Source organism: Coffea arabica, chromosome 4c (assembly GCF_036785885.1).
Source record: "Coffea arabica cultivar ET-39 chromosome 4c, Coffea Arabica ET-39 HiFi, whole genome shotgun sequence".
Taxonomy (NCBI): domain Eukaryota; kingdom Viridiplantae; phylum Streptophyta; class Magnoliopsida; order Gentianales; family Rubiaceae; genus Coffea; species Coffea arabica.
In genome coordinates this window covers 51,104,562-51,131,255 of record NC_092316.1, presented here as the reverse complement: position 1 = coordinate 51,131,255, position 26,694 = coordinate 51,104,562, and the positions used below count along the sequence as shown (strand labels likewise).

At 36.9% G+C, this 26,694-nt stretch overlaps 1 protein-coding gene and 2 pseudogenes across 1 annotated transcript; 1 reads left to right on the top strand and 2 right to left on the bottom strand.

Moving 5' to 3' along the window:
- Window positions 1-297: 297 nt before the first annotated feature.
- LOC140004460 (ABC transporter A family member 9-like) lies at window positions 298-17,283 on the bottom strand (annotated as a pseudogene).
- Window positions 10,474-11,417, bottom strand: LOC113739335 (ABC transporter A family member 9-like). Its single transcript, XM_072046344.1, has 3 exons — window positions 11,203-11,417; window positions 10,935-11,120; window positions 10,474-10,831 (listed from the first exon to the last, which is right to left on the bottom strand). The coding sequence occupies exons 1-3, from the start codon at window positions 11,263-11,265 to the stop codon at window positions 10,688-10,690; spliced, it is 393 nt and encodes a 130-aa protein (XP_071902445.1). The 5' UTR covers window positions 11,266-11,417; the 3' UTR covers window positions 10,474-10,687.
- Window positions 17,262-26,287, top strand: LOC113740347 (ABC transporter A family member 12-like; annotated as a pseudogene).
- Window positions 26,288-26,694: the final 407 nt, after the last annotated feature.

Genomic DNA, 26,694 nt, shown 5'->3' with positions numbered 1-26,694 from the left:
GAGAAGACTATATATGGAAGTCGTTTAGAACCAAAGCTTCCTATCTATTATGTTTCATGCCCTCCTAAGTTTACTGTTGTTCCTATAAAATAATTTAATGACAACAAATAAAAATTTAATTAAGAACTTTCTACTTTGAATTGCAATTAGAAATCATAGTGACCGATAACCAAAAATCTATCCAAAATGTAGTAATGTCACCACTACTCGTTGTATTTTTTCTTCTTTCTGTTTTAAGGTATTTTTGTTTTAGTGTATTTTTTTAATGTTTTATAGTATTTTTATTTCTCTTTAACATCAGGCATTCCATGCTGAAGCAGCAGTTGGTTGGTTATCTGGTGGCACTGGATTTTCAGCTGAGTGGCCAGAAATGCAAAGATTGCTTGTATCATCCTGCGCCCAGAATACTTCCACCATAAGGCCCCCGGGATTCTGATTCTGAGGGGATTTTGTTCCTGGAATCTTAGCATACTCGGCTCCTAGAGGCACCTGCAAGATGATTTAAATAATACTCTTCTATCACTTCCACCATATTTTGATCCTCTCAGAGTCAGTAAGTTGAATAACGCAAGGACAGGCTGTCTGAACCCTCTGCCATAGAAATGTGCATCCAAGAAATGCATTGGAGTTTAAGTTACATTCTACAAGACATACGTCCAAACACATTTGAAGAATTAGCTACTCGTGCTCATGATATGGAGTTAAGCATTATGACCAATGCGACTAATGGGCTCCCTATTCAAGCTCTGTGAGTGCAGCCGGCTCGTCAAAGCAATGAAAGACAAGAAAATAAAAAAGGGGGCAAGCCTCCTTCAAGATTCAGTAATAAGGAGTCCATGGCAATAAACACAGCTCCCATGAAAATTGCTACCAAAGTGAGCCGAAAGGTCACTGAGAAGTTGGATTCCTCCCAGAATAGGTTAATAAGAAGACCCACTTTAAAAGAGATGCAAGAAAAGGAGTACATTTTCCTTGAGTTTGACTTACAAGGGATGTTTGATGATCTTTTCTAGGAGAAGCTCCTTGAACTTCTCGACATGAAGCGCCCAGAGGAAGCCGGTCAAGTCAATGATCCAAATTATTGTTGTTATCACCGCTTGAAGAAGATAATATTCGTTTTCGCCTTGAGGAGTTAGAAGCACTTGACGAAAAGAGATTGAAAACTTAACAATGGATTGAGTGCTATCAAACTCGCCTTTCAAAAGTATTCAATAAGCACATTCAACCTCGCTCTTTTCAAATTGGAGAGTTAGTACTCGCTGTTCGAAAATCGATCATTCTCACTCATGGTGGACAAAGGAAGTTTACTCCTAAATGGGATAGTCCGTATGTTGTCCGAGAGGTGTATACGAATAGTTCATATAAATTGATTGCTGAGAATGGATTAAGGGTTCGCCCCATCAACTGCAAATACCTAAAAATGTACTATGCGTAATCGGAACTGCATGGTGCTCCTGGCCCGCATGAGCTAAAACTGTGGATGACAACCACCAATAGTGTAGTATATGGTTAAACTGCAGAAACGCTTCACCAAATCTAAGGTGGTAAACAAATAGATACTCCTGGCCCGCATGAGATTAAAATGTGAACGGCAGAAATTACATGTGACTTGATTCTCTTTTGGGATACGTAGGCAGTTTAGAGGGTAATTTCTAAGTTCTGTTACACCTCCTAAACCAAACATTCTTTCCTTGCAAAAAAAAAATTTCTTCTTTGTCTTTGAAAAAACCAAAATGCTAAATTCAAAAGTTCTTTTCTCTTAGAAAAAATAATAACAAAAGATAAGGAACGAAAAGTATTTTATCATTCATAAAAAAAAAATCATTACATAAAAGAAATGAATGAAAAAAAGAATTCAAAAGAAAGACATGGTGGAAAGTCTAAATGTCAAATTTATAGTCCACTACAGTTATTTTACATGATTCAAGTGCGGACTTCATATTTTCGAGTTCCTTCACTGCGTTATCAATCAAGATGCTAGTATTTTCAAGAGAAGAGAGCTCATCATGCGCTTAACTTATCTCAGTCTAGATTTTTTCTAAAGTTTCATGGTTTTGATCGATAGTTGAGCTGATTTTCATATCTTGTCTCTCTAAATCAATAAGTTCCTGCTGAAGAACTTTTTTCCCATCTTCAATAGATTGTAACTTTTCTTCCAGATTTTGCAGATGACAAGTTAGTTCTTCTTCCTTTGCCTTGGCTCTCCCGAGTTGGGCAGTCATTTTGGAATGGAGTTTTGCATGTGTTTCGCTAATCATCTTCTCGCGTGATGAGGATGCCAAAATATCGTACGTCTCTGCTTTGGCAAACAATTCTATTAAGTAATCTTTTAAAGGAAGACCATTGGTGGGATCCGTCCTTGTGATTTCTGCAATAATGTTCTTTGCACACTGTTTTAAAGAAGAAATTTGCTGAATAGGAGTGCCAAGAATCTGTCCGCGAAAATCCTTCCACAAACTTTGCAAGTATTTTCTCCGATGCGTTTGGATCAATTTTTACCCATGAAATTCTGAGACCAATGCTACCCTAGGTCTTTTTCGGATCTCGTGCGAACTAGTCAACTCCTTCTTATGCATTGATGAGGTACCTCCACTAGGGGTGAGTTGCTTTGGAATGCCAATAACGACTTCCTCGCTTTTCTTGTTTGAAATTGTACCATCAATTTGAAATTTAGTTGGTAAATTGTTACCAACATTTTCTTGACGGAATTTAAGAAATGGGGGCTGAAAAAAAAGGAAAAAAATTACAAAAGATAAAAAATATATAAATAAATAAAAAATGGAGAGATGATTACCTTAAGTGGCGATACTCCAACCGACGATGGTGAAAATGAAATCTCCTCCAAATCAGAAGACGTCCTCTTCTTTGATCGATTCCAATGACGGTCTTGACTGCTACTGCAGCTTGCCAATGAATGGGTTTCTCCTAGGGTAGAGCCGGTGCCCTAGGCTTGAGCTTCTTCCTTTTCAATAACTTTGATAGAGTCGTAATCATCCAACATTTCAATTTCGACCTCTTCTCTCATGGAAGTCATGGTTAAAGATTTTGGAATGGTGGATGGCGCCTTCTTTACTGGAGTCGCTAGATTCGTCTCTTTGAGGGCCGATTGAGAATTCTTTGAAAGTTTATATTTTGTGACAACACTTTTCAGGTGAGTGCTCGTCATTTTGCCTTCCTGCAAGGTAGATGCAATAAGACCTGTTCCAGTTTCTGTAGTTCCATTGTGATGTATCGGCTCATTGATAGAAGTAACCTTACCCTTCTTTGATGGCTTCAGGGGGATCTTAACCATGAATTTAAAGCAAGTTGAAGAGACACTATTTGACCACCAAGCATCATAGTCTTTTGTAAGCAACGGATGCTTCCTATGCATAAGTATAGTCACGCGAGATCACGTCTGCGTACAAATTGAGGAATCCCATAGTTGAATAGCTTCACCCAGAGTATAAGTATGAGTGATCTCTTTCAAATTGTTTGGGATGTCCTGACAGAAGCCGAATTGTCTGCTAAACCTACAAGGATTATATTTTTTAATAATGAAAGTATTGTCCTTACGTAGAATTAAGTGGCAAGAGCGTTGACTAATAAAGTAGCTCGTGAGTCTTGATGATAAGGATCCATCGTCGATCAACACCCTTTTCTTCATTCTCAGTCCAGCACAGTTTAGAAAGCATCAAAAGATTCACTTCTTTGAGGATTTCCTCAACTTCTGATTGCCGTAAAATATTATCATTTTCTCACCACTAAATCTCGTCATGCGCGCATGGTGGCTACTCACTTGATTATTCTCATAATATACGTCAAAGTATTGGCCAATCCAAGCATAGACGTAATAGATTGGAAAAGTTACCCCACATTCTCCAAGGTTAGGGGCGTAGATGATCTCCCTCAACCCATGATATATACTCACAAGAACGGGAATCGCGAGGCAGAATTTCTTCCCTGTGACTATTAAGCATGCAACCTTGAAGATACTTGGGCGAATGCGATCGATCTTTTTGCTTGGCAAAAGAAACTTGCAAATCCAACATGTTATAAATGCCGCAGTATAGGTCTCCTTTCTTAAAAATCTTGCGATATCCAATATGTCAAAAGGGACGTTGAAATCCTTCGTATCAGCAATGTAATGAGACTCTACGCTTCCAGATGGGTTGTAGGTCATTTTTGGCTTAGATGTGGTCTTTTTTTTATTCGCCCTGCTCGGAGGAGCCTTGTACCTAACCTCTCCTTTGAACCAGAAGTGGATCCAATCTTTCATCCGCACTCCTTGGTCATTCGTCCAAAGGTGGTAGTAAGCCAAAAAGAGATGCCTGCAACTCTCAGGAAGAAGTGGCTTCCCTTCCTTATCACGGGTGAGAAGCTCCTGCGCTGAAGGTACAACTTCATCAAAGAACGAGTCATCGATCAAAAAGCCACCAAATCGATAAAGGTCCCAAAGTGTGATGGACAACTCCCCAACAGGCGTATGAAGTGTATTTCTCGAGGGACACCAATATTTGAAGAAAACTCGCAAGATATTTTCGCAGCGGTCGTAGGAGAATCTTGACGCGTAGACGGCTTTAAATATGCCAGCGCGTGTGAGTACGTCTTTATATCTTCCAAGGATATCCTCGACCCACTCCCAATAGTGGGGGGTGAAACACGTCTCACCAAAGAAGGAAGAAGGAATCTTCCATGTACTTTTGTCAATATTGAATCCCACGAACGGAAGTGTGAATTTGGCTATTTCTGGATCTCCATTGTGAAGTGACTAGTTTAATTCGACTACTTCTTCTTCCCTCGATGTAGTGGAGAAAGTTGATGGTGCCACCACTTCCTTAGTCCACTTACTAGTCCAATTTTCGAGATGAAAGCATCCTTCAAAGGATATAAAAGGCTCAGCAAAGGTGCCGATCACTGGCTTGTTCACTATAATGACAAACTTTTCGATTGAGCCCCTCCCCTCTCATCCGTCAATGAGATATGCGGCGATGGCATGGCGTAGTCCTTAATTTGCATGATTGCTGGAATTTTGTAAAAGAAAATATTAGATGATGAAGGGAATTTCTTACAAAATTTTGGTAATTAAATTACCTGATTGGTTGCTTCCTTCAAATCCCCGAAATTGTTTCAAGCTCTTTTTCAAGCACGAGATTGGAGAACAAGTTAGTAAGGTTGAGATATTGATATGGACTAGTGTGACAATTAATGACATCTTATGATACATGCTGATGCAATTCTACAAGTTTAGAACACAAGACAAATAGACATACGAAAGTGCCAATCATATCCGAGACATCAAGGATACATCAAAATAAACGCGCAAAGTCTATTGCCAAGGTTCCTTTTAGCATTTAAGTACTAGAAAGTAAAATCTTAGGTGCCAAATAAATGGTATCGGCAGGATATGAATAGCGGGTGGCATCAATTTGGTAGAATCAGTCATCAAATATTCCTACTCTAAAGCATGATTGTTCATAGTGCATCATCGAGTATTCGCATTAAAACGTGATTGACAGCCATAATATACTAATCAAGTCTTGCGGTGGGAAGCTTCGTAAAAACAAGGATGCATGTGATGCTTAGTATCTTGCAAAAAAAAAAAACAAAGGAAGAAAAGTATACGGAGCATGGTGTATGTACCTCCGAGTTAGCTAGTTCGCGAAGCATCTCGGCAAAAGTGGTGATTACCTTTCAAGAGGACAACAAACTGGGACAAACTAGTAGACAATGAGTAGTGGTAGCAACAGATAAAGATGTAGCTGCGGTGACTCCTAACATCAATCTTCGTGAATCACAACAAAAGGAAAGGAAATTTTTCTCTGAGCAAGTTCACGGCTTCAGACCTGAGAATTTATAGAATGAATCTCTACTACAAATTCAGGAGAAAATTGAGTTCAAGTACAATTAGCTTCCTAGTCCGCTTCAATCGTTTAAGGGGTATCTTTGCTCTAAGGGTTCCTAGCAATTAATTCGGCTATCATGCTTGGAAGTGAATTCTAAGCTGGTCTCGGGAGCTTGCTTCTAGAAAAGACCAGTTTATTATTTCATACGATAAAGCTTCAATTCATGTTGGCCTTGGAAGGAACTATTTTCGCAACCAAATTCTATAAGCTGAGTAAGTCATGTCAGTTTTGAAACTTGTGAAGCGGTGGAGTTCATGATTGATCAAGGAACAAGATATTTGTCTCACAATTGAAGTTGGAAACACTCTAGGCCAATCGAAAAGTGATTTGCATGCAAGGTGCACACAAGACAAAGGCTTGATTAATCACCTATGAGATGGAGTTCTATGTGAATCACCTATATGATTCCTATTCGGATATTGAAAGCTTTTTGCGGTCAGCTTCTTACTTAAGTGATTTACTTCACAAGAGTTATCTCCGCAAAGCTTCGATACTCAAGAAGAGTTAATTCTTCAATTCAAGGAATCTTTAAGGTGAGTTTGAAGTTGATTATAAGTCTAACGTGAATCCGGTTTCGGGACTTTCCAGATTGGTTAATCGAGATTGGACTATAATAGATGCGGTTTATAATAGATTCAACTAAGAAATTATTCTTGTTCGATTTGGAATATTAAAGCACTCATAATGTTTGCCATCCGGAACCGAAATTGAAGGAACTAAAAGATCTTCGGGATTGCGTTGGTAACAGCAGAATTTATAATAGTAAAGAGTTTTAATTCAATGTGAAGTTAAGCAAGTGAGCAAGCGTGACTTGTTATGTCGTGGGCTGTGATTATGTTTTAACAAAGTGATATTACAATCTATATGGGACTTCTATTTGAGTTGTTGGATTTAATTCAACAATTTACCAAGGATGCAATTCCTAGCTTTAAGAGGTTATTCGAATCTTACAAAGGAAAGAATTCTTATGCACATGATGTTTGAATTCCCAAAGGTAAAATGGAAAGAAAAACATCTATAGCCAAGGCCGTGGACTTGAGATAAAGGCATGATATGGTGTTTAACTAGAGAAGGTCTCAGGTTCAGCTTTAAAATGTCACATGTGCATGACACTGGCGTCCTAAGGAGCAAAGGAAAGCTTGGAAATTTGGGCAAATGAATATGAAGGCATTCGGTCTTGGAAATTGAAGCCACCAAAATTTGTCTGATGATGCACGTAACGGTGGACTTGAAGCTTTGGCTTGATATGTTTTGACCCAGGGGATTGATATCACTAGATTTTGCATGAATTGGTGCCCCCTACATGGCCATCCTATGACCAATTCAAAAGCCATGACATTGTAAAGCTTTAAGTAAAGTCCATTCACGGACTTTATTGTAAGGCTTCAATATGGAGCGATCCGGCCTCGGGAATTCAAAGTGATAATACTTTCAATCACCACTCCGCACCATTAATTAAAGCCTTATGCAAATTCATCTACGGACTTTGGTTGGAAATCAATATTGTTTTGATCTTATTCAAATTAAGGATGTCAAAACTTGTTCGTTCAAATATTCCGTATTCACAAAACAATTTTTGAGGGGGCATTTGTAGACAATGGAATTTTAATTAATTCTTAAAATTACCATTAGTTTATAAATTATTTTTGTGGTTTATTTCTATCCAATCGAGTATTGTCGTATGTCATGTACACTCGGAAAAATTGGTTATTAAATGGCCAATTATACTTTGTCACGTGTCAAGTTGAAGTGTGCCAATCAATTGAAATTACTGGGATGTCTCCGCCAACCAAATCATATCATATCATATCACGTCTATTGGATAGATATCTAAATATTTATTTCTTGGTAAAGAGATAATATTTAGAGTTGTTTAATTTGTATATATTTCTTATACACTGCAATAACTTGTCCAACCAAATGGCGCCACGTCACATGTCCCTACAAATCTGGCCAATCAAGGAAATATTCCTTAAGTATTATCTCCTTGTTAACAAATACAAAATGAAGAGATAATATTTAAACTGGCATAGTCCTAATATGACTGTACGTCTTGCAAGGCAAGTAGAGTGGTATACATGTTTTCAACCTCTACCTCTTGCTACAGCTATAAATAGGGTCTCTCTACCAAGTTAGGGACACACACACCAAGAGGCATCTCATACGCTCAAAGCACTGAAGCTCCAAGCTACAAAGGTCTGGATTTTCAAAACTCTCCAAGTCTCCCATATATCAAGACTTGAGTCCTCAAATATCTTCTAAAGTTCTTCAAATCTCTCATATCAAGATTTGAAGGAATCGATGGTGAATTCAAGAATAAGCTGCGAAGTCCTTGGATTGGCGTTCGAGAAGAAGAATTGAAGGAAACTCTCTACAAGTTCAAGAAAATCCCAGAGATTGTACTCATATATTTTCTTAAATTTGTATATTATATTTGTTGTGTATTTTTCTTGTCATTTTGCAAATTTGAAATTTTATCGTGTACAAAACGTATTCAGGAGGAAAGTAGTTCAAATGCTATATACTGGTTCATCCAAGATAAGAAGTTTCGGGTCTCCAATAAGAGCAATTGCTAAACTTAGTCAGCGCCTTGTACTCCCACTGTAGCTTCCTGCTCTTACATTAGCAATCTTGTCAATGTCGACATCAACAAGCAAACGTTTCACTTCCTGTAGTTGTGTAAATTGAGAAAGCTAATGCTAATAAGAAAAACTAGTTCTGTAAACTGCAAATGCTAAATGCAGAGTAAAGAGGTAGGACCATTCAATATAGTTTTTTGCGAAACTCACTGACTTCCGCGTAGCCATGGGCAAGCCTTTTATATTAGCGAACAGATGGAGATGTTCTTTAGTTGATAGTGCATTCCAAAGAGAGTCGAACTACACAAGGTAAAAATTGCTTTGGCTTCTTTGTTTTGAACTTTGTTGAAACTTTGGGAAGGATGAAAAGTTACCTACGCACAGACTCTTGCCAGTCTTCTGATTGTTGACATTCCTTTTGAGTTTCGAATAGAATTACCGTAGATGAGAGCTGCCAAAAGGAAGCAAACTTGATTATATCTGTACTTTTTCTATCAATCAATCTACAATCCTTTTTTGAAAAGGAAATGGGGCAGCTCCATTTAAGTTTTCTTTCATTCAATCCGAGTTGATGTAATTCTTACAAGATTTGGTATATTTCTCATTGAGTTTTTACATATAAGGAAAGTTGATGATTGAACAAAATGTCGTAAGAATTACACCAGCCAACGACAGATTCAGACAAAACTCAAGTGGGCATGCCTGTGTCCATTTCAAAATATAAAAGACAAGCAAAATCTTTACCATCTCCATGAGTCACAGGAGTGATTCCCGTCAAATAGCTTATTAAGGTAGACTTGCCAGCTCCATTTGATCCAAGGAGACAGAACAACTGATTCTTTGGAAATTCATCCAGAGATCCTGAGAAGAAAGTTCATATTACGTTGTAATGAATGCATTATCTTCATTGAGACCTCGAAATTTCGTGCGATAATGACAAGGGGGAAAAAAGAGAACACATTTCGTTACTATTTTACTGAGGACACAAGCTATTTTTCTACTGAGGAGAGTACTAAATAAAAATAACCAAATGTTGTTGCTTAGATCTCAATTGTGCTCTAGAAACTACCATAAGCATAATCTATGTTCCCTTTGTTCCTAGACAAAAATTTCAAAAAAAAAAATTTACAGAAAACATTAGGGAAAGCCTTTGAGAGTTTGAGATTGCAAGAAACAACTGAAGCATTTATATGTGAAGATATGGCTTCTTTGAAGTTCACTGTTCAGTTTGGAAATCCAGATCTCTCATTACTAATTCCAGTTACGTCAATATGAAGATTTTTACCTTCACGGCCACAAAAGGTTTTGTAATCTTGCATGTACAGCAAAAATAGCAAAAGCAGAACTAGTGGCATCTTATCTTTAATGCCATAGAATATGACTTAGTAAGGCCACACAACTGAATAGCAACGTCTGGATCAACAGTTCCTTCGATTGTTGCTTTTTTGACAGATGCTCCCTCTTCATGAACATCCTCATCATCCAAAGTGAAATGATCTGGCTATGTAGGGGACCTAGATGTAAGATGTCTGATGTCCTCTGCATTATGAGGTGCGAAATGTACTGTCAATTATAGCACCGATCGTGGATGCCAGAAATCATAATTACAACATGTGTTGCTGTTTTACCTGTCAAGTTACTATCTCCTCTTCCTATCCAATAGCTTGGTTTCAAGAAGTATAGATGTGATTTTCTCAAACCAGCAGAGTTGGGAATTATATTATCAAAATAAATAGCCACAAGAGACCAAAAAAAGAACAAAGAGACAAGTCATAAATAAAAGTAGACCTGCCAATGATAAAAATTGATTTGTTAAAGTGTCGACAATAGATATCAGCTGTTCAACTTGAATAATGAATAAAGTGATGTGGTCACTGAAAGCATGAATACGTGAGATCAAAATAAGGAACAATAAATAGTGGAAGAGAACTCTGAACCAAGAATGCTCGTCAAAACAAGCATTGATGGAGCATACTTGTAAAAGAAGAGGATTTGAAGCTTTCGTACCATTGAAACACAAGGATCTCCCAGTAATTTGCACTCCGCTCGTTGACTCCACCTAATGCCACCTTCCCCTGCTGCCTCTTCAAGCGCGGTAAAACCTCCAGCAAAAAGATTAGGTGGAAAAAATGACCACAAGATGCGATAATTATTATTTTTCACTGTTTCGTTGTAGAATAGCGAAGAAAAAATCTAATAACCAAAAGCAAAAAGGGTTAATAATCATAGAATTATTACAATGAACGATTGTTCTGGAGAAGAGACACTTGCCACTGTCACAAGTCCAAAAGCAAGGATGAAGAAGCCCACAGTTGTGGCTGAAGACGACTTGCTGAGTAGGGTTGAAATCATGAATGCAAAGCTAACCTAAGATTTTGAGGCAGAAGATTTAGCCATAATTCCAACAGTGATGCTGACATTGATTGCAAAAGCAATAAGGGAAAGGCACAAATCCAGTGATAGAGCTTACCATGCTAATCATGAAAAGGAAAAATAGAAGGAATACAAGGAAAATATTGTTTTTCATGAAAACATCATCTCGAAACATTGTCCCAAAAGCAACAATAAGCAAAGACGTCAGAAAAGCCATGAACCCTTCCCATATGAACCATGAAGCCCAGTAGGCACTGTCGTAGAGGCCCATTATACTCATTGTCTGCAACACAAATTGTAGTATGAGGGGAAAAAAGTACCAACTTGATATTGCTGATCTAAAATCAAAGTACAAGGTCAACTACCTGTCGAAGTTTCAGCTCTTTCTCCAGAACCAGAGAATTAATTCGAAATGTGAAACCAAACATAGCAACTAAAAGATAGAAAATTGCTGGAAAGCTGGCTGCAAATAAATTATTCGCACTGCTATCCGCAGAGTCAATGTTTCTGTGAGGGTCTGCAGAACCAGCATCAATGCTGAAACTGAGATCTGATGCTGGAATATCACATCACCAGTTTATTCAGGTGCTTGATGAAAATTAAAAAAATCAGAGAACTTAAAAAGTTCAAGAACCTAAAAAAGCAGAGAACTGAAAATTTTCGAAAATGTGAAAAAACATGTAATGAATCTGAGATATGAAACCAAACAGACCAACTGCAAAAGAGAATAGTGCCGGAAAACTTTCTGCAAACGGATTACCATCGTAGCTATTTGAAGAGTCGATGCTTCTAGGAGGGTGCGCAAATTCTTTTAGACCAACATTAAAGCTGAAATTGGGATTTGAGAATTAGGTATCAAACCACCAGTTCATTCAGGTAATCAACAAAAATCTAATAAATCAGAGAACTTGAGCTATTCGTTGCAAAGCAAATTACAATAACTACCTCTGATTAAGGATCTAGAAATTTCACGCGATACAACATACTGAAGGGGCACTTGAAACTTGAAAGCAGGATCCTCAATTTGCCTTCCTAATTCAAAAGAAGAAGATGAATTGATTTCTATATCATATCTTATTTCCTCGGCATTTCTTTCAAAAAGGTGTAGAGCTCCAGGGCAACGCATTGGATTATCCAAAAGCCATTTATCCAATTCATCTTTTGTTCTAAATGATTTGACCTGCACAGAAACATAAATCCCCTAATCGTGCCAGCAAACCTTAAAACGCATAACCATATAATGTTAGTAAATAAAGAAACTCAGAATTCTCCGTTCTTGGTTCCATTAACTCAATTAAACTGTTCCTTATTCAACTGCTACATATAGTCGTGAAACATCATATATGTATCATATCCGCCAAAAAAGAAAAAAAAAAGAAGAAGAATACAGTGGTTTGATTGATAACTTTATTGTATACCAAGGAGGGCTCTAATCAACATGGCAAGAAAACTAGCAAAACTTCACAAACCATGGAAAATCTAAAGGATTTCACTAAACGAAGTGAAAAAGAAAAAAAAAACTTATTCCATATCCATGCATGCAAATGATTATAGAGGGAGACAAAGAGGAATTCATCAATCAGTAGAATCTTTACCGAATTCCAAAATGGGGGAAAACAAAGGGGAGACAAAAGAAAATTTATCTTACTCTGAGGAATTGTGTGACCAGGGTTGTTAGTAATGATGCCATTGACAATGGACTCAAGTCTTTGGTTTCCACTGCCACTCCAAACAAAGTCAAAACATGGAACATTGATGATCAACTTGTCCTCTGTGACAGCCCCACCTCACCCTAAGGCGAACCAAAGGGTTCAGCGGACCGCCTGCCCAGCTCTCGCCGGGACTCAGTCATTCACTCAAACAAATCCGAAATAAAACCACAAGAATTCATATAGCAAAAACGAAAATATAAAATGAAACTTATATACATTGCTATCTCCAAAAGAAGTACAAACGTTGAAATACAAAGGTTCTCAATTCACCATACAACCAGCCCGTGCCAAGCACTAGGGCGAGAACCATTACAAAAGAAAAACAAAATTAGACCAAGCTAGTCTATAACAAGCTCTCATCCTTGCGTGCCTTCCCCTGTTAAGGAAAACGAAACTAAAGGGATGAGCTAAAAACCCAGTGAGGTTCCAAACACATAATCAAATAATTATTTCAATACATGAAACATGGAGTATCAATAATTCAAGAAACATTTACAACGGAAAGCGATAGTAACACATTCAATAAAAGGATACAGGCTCACATGGAGCAATTCGTTCATTCATTCATTCTCCTTTTGATCCCTTATAGCTTCAATCATTTGAAAATGCATTTTTGTATAAGTAAAACCCTCGTTCATTCATTCGTTCATTCATTCATTCACTCCCTTCCCGGCCATTGGCCAGGCTCCACCAGACTTCAAGGTAATACTCGAGTATATCCAAAATGTTCACCCAGGTCACCAAATCGTCCGATCGAGTTCGCTTCTGGCTCGAGTCGACCGGTAACAAGGGGCAGTGGCCAGTTCAGCCCACAGGCTTACATTCATGCACAAATAATATTTCAAATCGTTTAATCATTGAAAATGTCACAACCATTTAGGTCGAGTGCGATAAAGCACACACTCGCCTAGAAAACTCGTTTTTGCAATCATTAAGAGCATGTAACATGTCATCAATCGTTCATATAAGTCATATAGTCAAGAAACATAACAAACAAGAACACTCACCAAGCAAGCAAGTGATATTTCATACACCTCCGCCTAAAGAGTGCCTTGTACCACCGTCACGTCCTAACCATTCAAATAAGTACAATAAGACTCGATTACAAGTCATAAACCAATGCCAAATATGACCCCAATAGGGCTCCCTAAGTATATACAAGCATTAGAGGAAACCAGAAAAATCCGGAAATGGAATTAGCTTTAGCCCTAAAAAAATAGTTTTTGACCTCATTTTGCGGTAATGGCACCAAAGGCACTACGATTATCATATGAAGGTGGAAGATCCACCGTTTCGAAGCTAAGAGATAGGGCTACAATATTGCAGAAGGTCACTCAGTCCAGTTCCTAGCACAACTAGGTCAAAAATACAATATACTACACCAGAACTGGAAAAACAGGTTCACAAAATGCATTCTGGTGCAAACATCATAAATCAGGCTACCTAAGTCCAAATCCAGTAATTTCAAAGCCATCCGAAAGCTTAGAAATAGGGCTAAATTTCATCAGAAGACCTCAATAACCAATTCGGAAGCATTCCTAACCAAAATAACCAATTACAAACGCAATTCTCAAATTCGAGTAAAACTAGGACAGCAAGGGTAATTTCGACTTTTCTCAAGCTACGCTAGTCCGATTGATCTGAAATTTTGCAGGCATCTCTAAAATATCATTCCCTACAACTTTCATGTTTTAACCCAAGGTCAATGCGGCCCCTAACTATGAGCTACAGTGCCGGGCAGAATGAAGAACAATGAAACCCTAGTTTTTTCAATTTTCTTCCAAAACAGAAATTTCTTGCAATTAACCACTTTTTCCACCTTCTAGATTCCTCAAATATCATTTTCAATCATCATACATGACCACATAATCATATTCATATGAAAACAGAAAAATCTCCAATAATTATAAAATTTCACCAATCCAACCAAAAATCAAGATATAATCCATAAAATTGCATCTTATACCACCACTAATCATGAATTTAACATCATTAGAGGGAGGAGAAGGGTTCATCCACTACTCACCTTAGTAAAACAAGAGGGAGAGCAACTTGTCACCTTAGCTTCCCAAACAACTCCACCAAACAACTCACAAACACTAAGTGAAGAGGTTTTATGGAGCAAAACTAAAATTAAACGGTTAAAAGTGAAGATTGAGCAAGCTTGAAGCAAAGAAATTGGAGAGCTTTTCTTCCCTTGTTGCTTGAAGGTGGCCGGCCATAAGAAGCTTAGAAATGAAGATATTTTGGTCAATTTTTGAGGTTATTATGGTAAATGGTAAAAGCATGAATAGTAAGTCAAAAGTAGGAATTAATCTCTAAGTGACACATGTCACTTTCCTTAATTACTTGCCTAACTTTTTTGTCTCTATTACACCAATCCACTTGGTAACCTCTAAATATCTCATAACACTCGGTAAATTAAACTCAGTATCCAAAACTTAACCTAATTGGCCGAATTTTTCCGAACTTTTCGCACTAGCGGGTCCCACATCCGATATACGCTCTTAATTTCTCCAAAACTATCCGATACTAGGAAAATCATCTAAAAACTATATTTACTCAATAAAATTATCTGGGAAATTTTCTAAGAAAGAAAATATAGAAAAGGCGGGCGATTAATAAAAGAAACCCTAGAAGCTTAGAAAATTTTCGGGTTCTCGCACTCATTCTTTCGGGGCGTCACATCCTCACATGCAGGAATTGGAGGATTAGTGATGGGCTTGGGATCATGAACTTTTGCAGATAAATTAGGTCTGCTTTCTGTGTAGTTATTGATCTTCCTTAATGCAAACATAAAAGCAATGAAGAAGAATGAAGAGAAGAGTTGAAGAAATGTTGATCTTCTGTTTCTCCATGTAAGAATGAAGTTCTTCCTAAGCAAAGCATTGATTTGCTGCAAAAAGAGTGAAAACCCACTTAGCAATTCTATTGATTCAGTAGTCTCAAATGCTTCTTTGCCTTCAAAGTTTTCCTTTTGATCCTTTTCTCTGGAAGTCTTCAGTCTTCCTTATATCTTTGTCATTTTGTGAAGCTTAAGGTTAAAATGCTGACAAGACTCTTTCTGGTTTGCGGTGCCCTTGGGAATCGTGAGACTTTAATTCATCCCGGCAAATTTGTTCCGATTTTCTTGAAATTGCCCAAGCAAAAGATCACCAGCTCAAGAAGATTTTCTTGTTTCACAGTAATTAAAAAAGAAAAACTGCTAGTAACAGTATTAATGTGAAGAGAGTAATGGATAATATATCCTTGAAGCAGGGATGTACGCGAGCCGAGTCGTAATCGAGTAGTTCGCGAGTAGCTTGGTCAACGGCTTGGCTCGAACTCGGTCAACCCGAGTTCGAGCCGATTCTCGAGCTACTCGATTGTCATTCGAGTCGAGTTTCGAGCCAATATTTTGAGGCTCGAGGCTTGTCGGCCTACTCATCGAGCCGGGGTTTTTAAATAATAAATTTATAATTTAAATAATATATATGTATTATAAGTATAAAATGACCATTATGAGTATAAGTTTTACGGAATTTACATTCAAGTCGAGTCAAAAAAACTTGATTAGACTCGACTTGATAAGGTTTAACTAAAGGTCGAGCCTTATCGAGTCGAGTCTCGAGCTTAAAGCGAGTTTTTCGAGTCAAGTTTCGAGTATCGATTTTTTATATTTGGTCGAGCTCGAGCCGAGCTCGAGCCTAGGTATATATGAGTCGAGTCAAGCTCGAGTATAACAATACTTGAGCTTGACTTGGCTCGATTACATCCCTACCTTGAAGCATTGAATTTGAACCTCTTGAAAGTGTTTGTACCTTCTTTGTTTTACGGCTACAGTTCGATATTATCAAGTGTGAAATGTAACAACCTTTTATGTAACTGTTTTAATTTTTATTAGATATACTTTGGATATTAAAATTCATGTTGAATGGATAATACCAAAATTTTACTCCAATGGGCCAAAAAAGATTAACAAAAAAAGATTATTAAAGATTTGGTTAATCTTTATGGATAGCTAATGATTCAATGTATTAGTGTTTAAAAGACGTACAACTTTGCTCATCATTTTGATTTGCTTTTAAATAATTTATGAAATTTCATGACAATTCAATGTATTAGAGAAACAAAAAGAAAAAGTTTGTAAAGTTTAAGTCGTCAAATAAGTACAATATTCTCTCAGATCGGAGAATCGAGAAAATTTTGTCAATGAACATAAAGATGATTTAATGAGCTTAGTGCAATTTACCGTTCATTAAAGGTTCATTGACTGTGTCATAGATGTATACTTTCAAGTTTGTTACGGGATGGTTATTAGACACTCAGTTAAAAGATATTTTATTTTTTAAAATATAAAATTAATTAAGAAAAGCAAATGAATATAAGAGAGGGGAAAGCATATATATGCAGAGATATATTTTAGATATCATATTTTTGAAAATTAAAATTAATTAAGAAAAATAAATAAATATAAGAAAGAGAAAAATATGCAAATGTAGAGGAGTAATAATTGTAATATGTGTATATATATGGTAGATTATGTGAATTTTAGATGTGTTAATGAATATCTAATACTGAAAAAACCCGTATATAAATTATAAATCATGATGCCTCTTGTCGTGTTAAAAAACTTCAATTCCAATGAAAAAATAAATAATTTTTTTTAAAAGCTTAAATCCAGGAATTAGTTGCATTAATGAAGCCGATGTATCTTAAACCTTTGTCACTAGTCCAGGTAAGCATTGTCCTCATCAATCGTAATTTGAATTTGAAACGTAAGATTTTTGTGTGACTGTTTCCTCTTCTATCTTGGCTTTTTGTCGAGTTCAATTTTCAAGAAAGAAGTGACACTACCAAAGAGGAAGTTTGAACAGTTGGGAGGCACTGGAACTTGAGTCCTCCTTGAGAAATAGGGAAACTTCCAATTAAGAAGGTGAATAATGAGAGATTATTAGGTGAATCCCAACAGAAAAAGAGAGGGAGGGGGTTGAATCATCATTTGATGTTTTAGGCCTGATCAGCTGTCTGAGACAATTTTCTTCTTGCTAGAGAGCACAGCAAAAGAAGCATCCAATCTAACAATGGCAGGATTCTGGAATCAAACAGTCGCTTTGACTAGAAAGAACCTCATATACCATGTATGTTGTAGAACCTACTTCGTTTAATTCATTTCATTTCTCTTGGATCGATCATCTGAAAATTTCTGCTTCTATGAACACTGTCAATTTTGTTCTTGTAGTTATGTATTGAGAAGTTGTAGCTTTGTGAATATATTCATGTAATTCATGCATGCATTTGGTTTTATGTAGTTGTCATCTCGTTAAACACCTAGTGCTATCAGGAAGTTGTAAACAAGAAATCAGCATAAAATTCTGTCTATTTTAATTTTTGATTAAAAGTTTACAACTACTATGTTTCATATTTTTAATATTTCAGAGACGGCATCTGAGGTCGAATTTAAGGTTGATTCTGTTCCCTGTTATCCTTTTTCTGTCGGTTGGTTGGCTCCGACGCTATCTGGCGAAGAAGAATGTGTTTGGGGAGCATTACAACGCAAAAATGGCAACAGAAGGGACTCCTTTGCTTCTAATCCCAGCTGCTGAGTTCCGAGCAGTGAAAACTAACCAAATTCCGCAGTCAAATGATTTGCCAGACAAGTCTTGCAGAATAAACGGCTCTTGTCCCGCAACTATACTAATAACTGGGAACAACAGAGAATTTGGAGAAAGTATTACACCTTTTCAAAGGATTTTTCTACTTAATACTTTTTTTTGGGGGGGGGGGGGGGGGGGGCGGTGGGAGGGGTTTGTTGGTAAAGGGCGTGTGGCTTAGTTTACATATGATGAAATACAGTCTCTAAAATTTTGAAACTTCGCCTCACCTTCATTGGTGACTATTGACAGGCGTGGCTGGAAATATGTTCTCAAATTCCTCCTGCGGTCTCAATAATACAGCAGATTGTGTTTTTGTAATATTTTCTCTTTTTTGCTCTTTTGGTTACTTGTTCTTACCTGTATCAGACTTTTCCCCAACTATAAGCCCAAAGTATCACAATCTATTCTTTGCATTCATCTTATTTTGTATCAGCAGTGTGAATCTTTTTTGTGCATTTCAGGGGAAGACTGATAAGACTTCTGAGAAGAAATATTACTATCTTCAATCTCAATGCAAAGCAAATGTCACAATTCCAGTCCGTACTCAGGATGGAACAGAAGGTATGACTTACTACTACAGACCTATCAAGTGAAATGAATCGATGATGAAATTGTCTATGTTTTTGACCTGTGACGTGATAGACAGGGCAACTTTGTCATTCGAGTTTTGAACACTCAACTAATTCATCTTTTATCTTAATAACCATCAACTTTGGCCTCCTCTAATACATACATACATACATACATATATATGTGTGTGTGTGTGCGTGTATGCGTGTCTATAGTCATGCACATATTCATACTTGCAGTGCTTGTTTATTCTGGTGATCAAATACTCAAATTCTCTTCCTCTGATTCTATTCAGTGACTGAATGTCTTCAAGGCTTACTTGCGTGGCGCAAAAACTACATGGAAATTAATGATGAACTGTATGATGGCCAGTACAAGAATGGGGAGATAAATGAAATACTGGCTGGTCGGTCGTTACTTTTTTCCCCTATCCATGCTTCTGTTTGCCGGAACTATGTGCACTCCTGTTGTTTCTTCTGTGTTAGTAAGCACTGTTTTTTTATTTTAACAGCATATGACTTTCGAGATTCAGACATGAAGCATTTTGATGTACATCTGTGGTATAATACTACTCCTACAAGCTCAGAGAAACCACCAAATGAGGTGCCTGTTGGAAGTACTTTGAACATGGTACCATCCCTTAACTTTTTCAAAATTTTCTGCTTCTTGTTTAAGATTCTAATTATGCATTTCCAAGATTGAAAATGATGTTCTTAAGCCTCATTTATTGTTAATTAGGAGGACAATTTTGGTTGCATAAAGTTTAAGTTGATGATTCCTAAGTGAAATTGCAATCCTTAAGCTTCTCCTCCATATTGGTGTTACTTTAAGGCATTTCTTGATGACCACCAGTATACATTCGCCACAATTTTTTAATATATATCCCTATTTTCATATGTACACAGGTTTGGAATGCCTATCTCCAATCTTTGCTTGGGCCTTCTGTAAGAATGATCTTTGAGTTTATTGGAGAGATGCCCAGAGCAAGTACTAATGTCACATATGATTTTGCATCTTCAATTGGGCTTGTGTTTTTTACATGGGTAATACTGCAATTATTCCCGGTAAGTGCATGCGTGTCTTGCTGAATGAAAGTAACTGACAGGTGGATGACGATACCAAAATCCATGCATTTGGTTTCGCCTTCCGTAATCCAATTGATTTGTCTAATGTCTTTTTGCTGCAATTACTTTAACAACTGCAGGACTTTCCAGTCTCTATTATTCTTTGACATAATCATCTCAGTTGGACTAATGATATTGAACCTGGACTATTCATCTCATAATGTGCCCATCCATATATATTTGGTCATCATGGCAATTTTTTTGAATTACGTGGATGGTAGGATCCTGGTACTACACAAATGATTTCTATGAAGAAAACACCAGCTAACTGAACTTAAGCTCATTTATTTGACATTTCACAGGTTCTTTACATGTTTCGTGGGGAAGCTTCATTTTGATTTCCTTGATTGCTTCATTTTACTCCTAGAGAAAATATACAGGACAAAAAAGGTTTGGATTAATATTTCTTCTCACAAACTTAATGGGACAATAGTGGACCAAATGGTGATACCTCTAGGAATTTTGATAGTTTGGTCATAGGAAAATGTAGTTTTTATCTAGCTTCTTTTTTCCTGCTGTAGATTATTTATCCCTTATGCCTTAATTAACTTTCTGCATAGTATGTTTGTTTGATGATTTAGTGCAATCCATTGATATATCCCAACTGGTTTGTTTGGCATAAATCCAAGAAGGTTTTCTGTTCCAACAAAATTTCTCTTTTGTCATTTACATAAAGGATCAGAGTAAATTAACATTACTATTTTTCCTTGTGAAACATTATCAATTTTCTGACCGTTTCAATTTTCATTTTGTGATTCTGAATTAGGTCATTTTAACATCCCTGGTTTATGAGAAGCAGCAGAAGCTAGCAACGATGATGAAAATGCACGGTCTTGGCAATGCACCTTATTGGTTGATTACATACCTCTATTTTCTCGTCATCTTTTCACTCTACATGGTTTGTTTTATAGTATTTGGCACACTGGCAGGTAAAACATGAACTTAAGGCTTTCAAGTTACTAAACAATCTGTTCACATTGCTTCACATATCTGGTTATTGTGCAGGGTTAACCATCTTCACGTTGAACTCGTATAGCATCCAAAGTGTGTTTTATTTCATCCACATAAACTTACTAATTTCTGCAGCCTTTCTGCTCTCAACGGTCTTTTCAAGTGCAAAGAGTGCTTCAGGAAAGTACAGCATAACTCGGTTTGAATTAAATGTATTTTTCTGATTAACATGTCTAACGTGCTGGGTATTGCAGTTTTTGGATTCGTGCTGGTCTTTGGCAGTTGGTTAGTGGGGGGATTTTTCTTTAAGCGCTTGATTGCAGATGTTTCATTTCCAAGTATGTTGAAATCATTGCTCTATCCATTACCTGTTATGTTTCCAGAAAATGTTTTAGATTTTATTGTTTTCCTGCCCAAACATTGACATTCAGATATTTTACCAGTTTTATTTCCTTCATAGACTGTTGGATATGTAAATTAGCAAAGTCTAAAGCTACTCGTTTTGAAGTTTTACATTCCACTTTTATTAGGGTATCAACTTTTACGATCTTGCTTGAACTCCAGGTGGCACCTTTTGCTATGACTCATGTTGCATACCTATCCACCTTTTCATATTCGGATTTTGGGATTACATATCAGTTGCTACCCAAGGAAGGTGCTAGTTTCAGTGGGGAAAAAGAGCATTAATTTATCTGTTCATTCTCTTTTCTACAAAATGACTAACACTTCATCGATAATCAATTATTTTTCAGTAAGCAAGTCCACTAAGAACTTGCCATTAACCTCTGATTATGGTCAACTTGTACAAATTGTGTTCATTGTGAGTTTGTGATGAGAGTGGATGTGCAAAATTTTGTGTTTCATTTAAGGACCATCTGATGTCCTTGTTAAGAAATATGAACATGCAACGTTAATGGTACTACTAGATCTTTGAGGTTCTAGAATGCGATCTAAAGTTTGTTTTGCTCTTATTTATATGTCTATATTTCATTAATCCTAAAACTGTATACAATCAGAGATGCAGTTCTATGTTTTAAGTTCTACTCTTCCTAGAGCACTGAGACTTCTTGGTACTCTGTAGTGAAATAAAAATCACAAGGTTTTAAGTTCATAAGGTTGATGCATATTAGCATACACTAATGGAACACTCAAAGTCAACTGTAGTATATAAATTTTGCCTCTGAATATGATTTATGGCCTTCTTTGGCCCGCTATTTTGGTTCCTACAAGGATCTCTAGTACCATTGACGCCTATGATGTAAATTATGGTTTAACTTTTGGGCCTTGCCATCCATTTCTGCAACCTTCATATATTCATGCAAGCTCTAAATAGCTCATAATCACATAATGCTTGTGTTTAGGAGTGTGGCTCATTGTCTTGGAGCTCTTTCCTGCATTATCACTCTATCGTGGATTAGATGAACTCTTCAACTTTTCAGAGGCTGCGTTTGAGATGGGGGCATACGGAATGCGGTGGCAAAGCCTGAGGGATGAAAATAGTGGAATGAGGGAAGTTCTAATAATCATGTCAATTGAATGGTTGGTGTTTCTTTTCATGTCATATTGCACATTAGGAGGTTGCTTTTGTAGAAGTCCTCTATCTATCTTCCAAAGCACTCAAGAGAGGCCTCCATCTTTCCAGAGTCCTAGACTGCAAGTTCAAGAGTCTGGGGTTCTTGTTCATGTTGATAATCAGGATATTAATCAAGAGGTACATTATATTCATAAATGTGTACCAATGGCTGTGGGTGAGTATAAAACTTGAAAAACATATCCACTATTTCAGAATTTCCAAATAGGAATTTGTGTTTCTGCATTCTGTCCAATAGAAGGTATACCTGGTTGGAGTATCTAAAGCATCAAAAGTATTAATGTAGCTGGGTAAGGCAATCTGATCGTGTAATATTTACAGCTTAAGCATTTCTATGTGCTTTCTTGTTTGGTTTCTCCCTCATTATACAGGAAACTGTACAAAGCAAAACTGACAGAATGTTAATAGTTGCACACTAGCACCTACTTGCTATTTGGATAATATCTTGCTTGAATATCACTAAATCATTATGATGCAAATTTTAACTGTTGTTGTTTGGTGTCTTTGTTAGATTTTAAAAGTTGAACACCTGCTCAATGAACCTGGTACAAGCTACCCGATTATCTCCCATAAACTTCAAAAGACATATCCAGCAAGAGATGGGAACCCTGAGAAGCAAGCTGTCAAAGGGTTGTCTCTTGCAGTAGCTTGAGGGGAGTGTTTTGGCCTGCTAGGCCCTAATGGTGCTGGGAAAACTTCCTTCATTAGTATGGTAAGTACGTATTATGCTAATAATATTTCCTATCTATCTATATTTTTGTAGACATGGAAGGAACCAGTGGTGATTAGTGTGTGATCCTTGTGCTCTCTTCCTTATTAATAACTTAACTATGATTTGTCATGATTGGTAGATGACTGGACTTACAAAGCCAAGCTCTGGCACAGCATATGTTGAGGGTCTCAATTTGAAAACACAAATGAGTGAAATCCATTCCAGCATGGGTGTGTGCCCACAAGAGAAGTAAGTTGAATAACCATCATGTTGAATAAAAAAGGGTTTATATGACCTTTTTTTTCTGATCTTAGAATCATGAAATGTTTATTCTAACAACTTTTATACTTTGTGATTAATCATACAGCCTCCTTTGGGATACATTAACCGGAAGGGAACACCTGAATTTTTATGGCAGACTTAAAAACCTCAAAGGTGCTAATCTATCACGAGTAAGTTGATGTGATCCTTTCCCTGATATCATAACAATCTAACTTTATGCATCAAGTACTTGATCATTTTTCTGCCTGTCTACTGATCCTACATCAATCCTTTATTCAATAATTGGTCCAAAATAACACGGAGCATTTTGATCTTTCTGATGCAAAAGTAGACATATCTGGAATAATTAATAATACTTCACAAAAGTAGCGTTGCACTCTTGAAGAGGAACTGCAGACAAACGTATTCTTCTAGTATTGGCTGCAATGACATTCTGAGGCATTGTGGTTGATAATTGATATGCCTTCTGAACATTGACAAGCTCAAACTGTATTGGGAGACTTCAATTCACAGGTTGCACATACTTCCTATTAGTTTGAATCTTTTCAATAACTGCCCGACTTTCTTTGTTCCAGTCATTAGGAACTATGCACATGAAGTTGAATTACCCTGCTATGCTAAAATAGCAAAAACAAAAATCGCATGAATTAAGGCGTCAGCATTTGCTCCAGAGGCATTTCCAAACTGCCCACCTAACCACTCCTGGAGAGTACATTTACAACCTCAATCTAAAGTCAAGCCACCAGGGAAGAGAAATTTGAGATGGATGTCATAAAAATTGCATTCCTGTTGCTTTTTCAGATGAGTAAGAATATGGAATACTGGCAGAGGAGAAAATAAAGGAAACTAAAAAGAACAAAAGAAGAAAAAGGAGTAGAATTTTCAAATTTTCTTTGTCATAAATGCAACAGGCAGTTGACGATGCTCTCAGAAATGTGAACCTGCTTCAAGGAGGAGATGCTGATAAACGTGTGGGATGCTATAGCGGCGGAATGAAAAGAAGATTAAGCATCGCAATTTCCTTGATAGGGGACCCAAAAGTATATCCCAGTCCATCTACTATATCTTGCTTCTTTAACCTTCTGAGATTCTTTATTTTATCCTAGGTGCCCTTTTGAACGTTTTCAGGTGGTCTACCTGGACGAACCTAGCACAGGGCTCGACCCTGCTTCACGGAAGATGCTGTGGGATGCTGTGAACAAAGCAAAAGAAGATAAAGCAATTATTTTGACAAGTACGTTCATCCCCCTCCCTCTCTATTCTCATGCCCTCTTCTTTTGGTGATAGCTTGTCCTTGTGTATGTCGATAAGCCTGTATTTTGTTTTACATTGCCTGTATCTATTTTTTACTTAAGACAGAAAAGCTGAAAATTGAGAGAATTAAATGATAACTAGAGACAACAGGGTTTGGTTGAAGTTGCAGTTTTCTTGAAATTAGATCATTGCTTGGCTCCTCATGCTGAGTGATCCATCTTTGTCCTGTTACCTCTAATAACTGAAGTCATTAACTATGAATTATTGATTTATAATAAGAACATGACAACTACTTTTTTGCATTCGATTCAGCTCATTCTATGGAGGAGGCAGAGCACCTTTGTGACCGTATAGGAATTTTTGTGGATGGAACTTTTCAGTGCTTAGGGAGCCCTGATGAGGTAGTCCTTATGTTGTTTGTCCCCTACATTCTAAACTTTGCAAAGTGGGTTATCATATCAGCATCTGCGTAGAACAGCTGTGCTTTGCAATTCCATAGATGTTCTTCTTGACCTAGTGTTTTGACAGAATTATCATGCATATAGGCTATAGCAAGTGAATTACTAATTAGGCTATGGACCAATAGCCAATTATAAGTGATTATTAAAAACATAACAGACATATTAGTTCACTGATATATCTTATTGTAATCTTTACCTAGTTACATACTGGAAGGATTAGAAGAAATTACTATAGCACCGAAGAAAAGCATTGAGCCTACACGGTTTTTGTAGGAAGGAGGGAAATTTATATCTTTCCATCTATACTGTACCATCATACATTAACATGTTATACCTCTAAACTTAAATACATTGATATGATTGTTGACGATATTTATGTAATTCCAACATTGAGTTGTACTCTTCTTAATCATCTTGAAGAACAAAATCTTGAATTGGAAGGCAACTGTTTGGAAGAGATTTTAGAACTTTTGGAGGAAATGCTTTTAGAAATCAAAGAAAATACAAAAAGAAGACTTAATAAACATCAAATGTTGATTGGTAACAATTGGGCTTAGAAGAAAAACATTAGGAAACAGAAACTAACAATGAGAGCAAGCTAGGTAGCTTTTTGCCCCATATAATGGTTAGCTCCATGTACTCTTGCTCATTGGATGACCTAACATGCAAAGGTTTTTGTTGCATGTTTAACAGCTGAAGGACAGGTATGGTGGGACTTATGTATTCACCATGGCAACTGCACCTGAGAATGAGAAGGATGTGGAGGATTTGGTTAAGCGTCTCTCTCCAAATGCCCAGAAGACATGCTACATCTCTGGAACCCAAAAGTTCGAGGTTCCAAAGAGAGATGTTAGTCTGTCTGATGTGTTTTTGGCAGTAAAATTTGCAAAGGAGAGGTTTGGAGTTGAAGCTTGGGACATTGCTGATACTACTCTGGAGGATGTCTTCGTCAGGGTGGCAACAGAATCTGAGGCATCTGCATCTTAGACTGCAGAATCACTTAAGATGTTGATTATCTTGTTCTTTACATTAGAACAGTTATTAGGTTGGGGGAGGACAAAAAGGATTTGAAATGTTTTACTCAATGCTCTTAATGAAGTTGGACATATGTATGCAAATATGGTATTATAGTTTTGAAGAAGCTCTTGGTTCAAGAATCCACAGTGACAGAGTAATATCACAGATAGTATAACCGTTCAGATGATATGTGCTCCTTCATTTGATTAGCCTCTCATTGCTTCCCAAAAAAGGAAAAAAAAATTTAAAAACAAAAGGGATTAAGAATGAAATGAATTTGAAATGTACACTTTCAAAGTTGCTTTTAATAGTCAGTCAAAAAATAAAACTTTGTTTGTGAACTGTAAACATTGAATTACTTGGGAAGAAAAATCAGAGTAACAAACAATTATATAAATCTACAGCACTTGTGGAACTTAAAGGACTTACCTTCCTCCTTAATGGCTTCAGTGATTGATCTTTCTGTGTACCTGTGTCAAATATTTGGGTGGGATCTAGCACAAATATCCCATCAACCTGTTTGAAAATCTTAAACACTTTATATAGA

What these genes read in the sequence shown, in the direction of transcription:
- LOC113739335 (XM_072046344.1), bottom strand. Translation starts at nt 11,265, where the DNA reads ATGTTTGGTTTCACATTTCGAATTAATTCTCTGGTTCTGGAGAAAGAG. An exon ending in AAGAGCTGAAACTTCGACAG is followed by an intron (nt 11,121 to 11,202) that starts GTAGTTGACCTT and finishes TTTGTGTTGCAG; the next exon opens with ACAATGAGTATAATGGGCCT. An exon ending in TCCTTTTCATGATTAGCATG is followed by an intron (nt 10,832 to 10,934) that starts GTAAGCTCTATC and finishes TCAAAATCTTAG; the next exon opens with GTTAGCTTTGCATTCATGAT.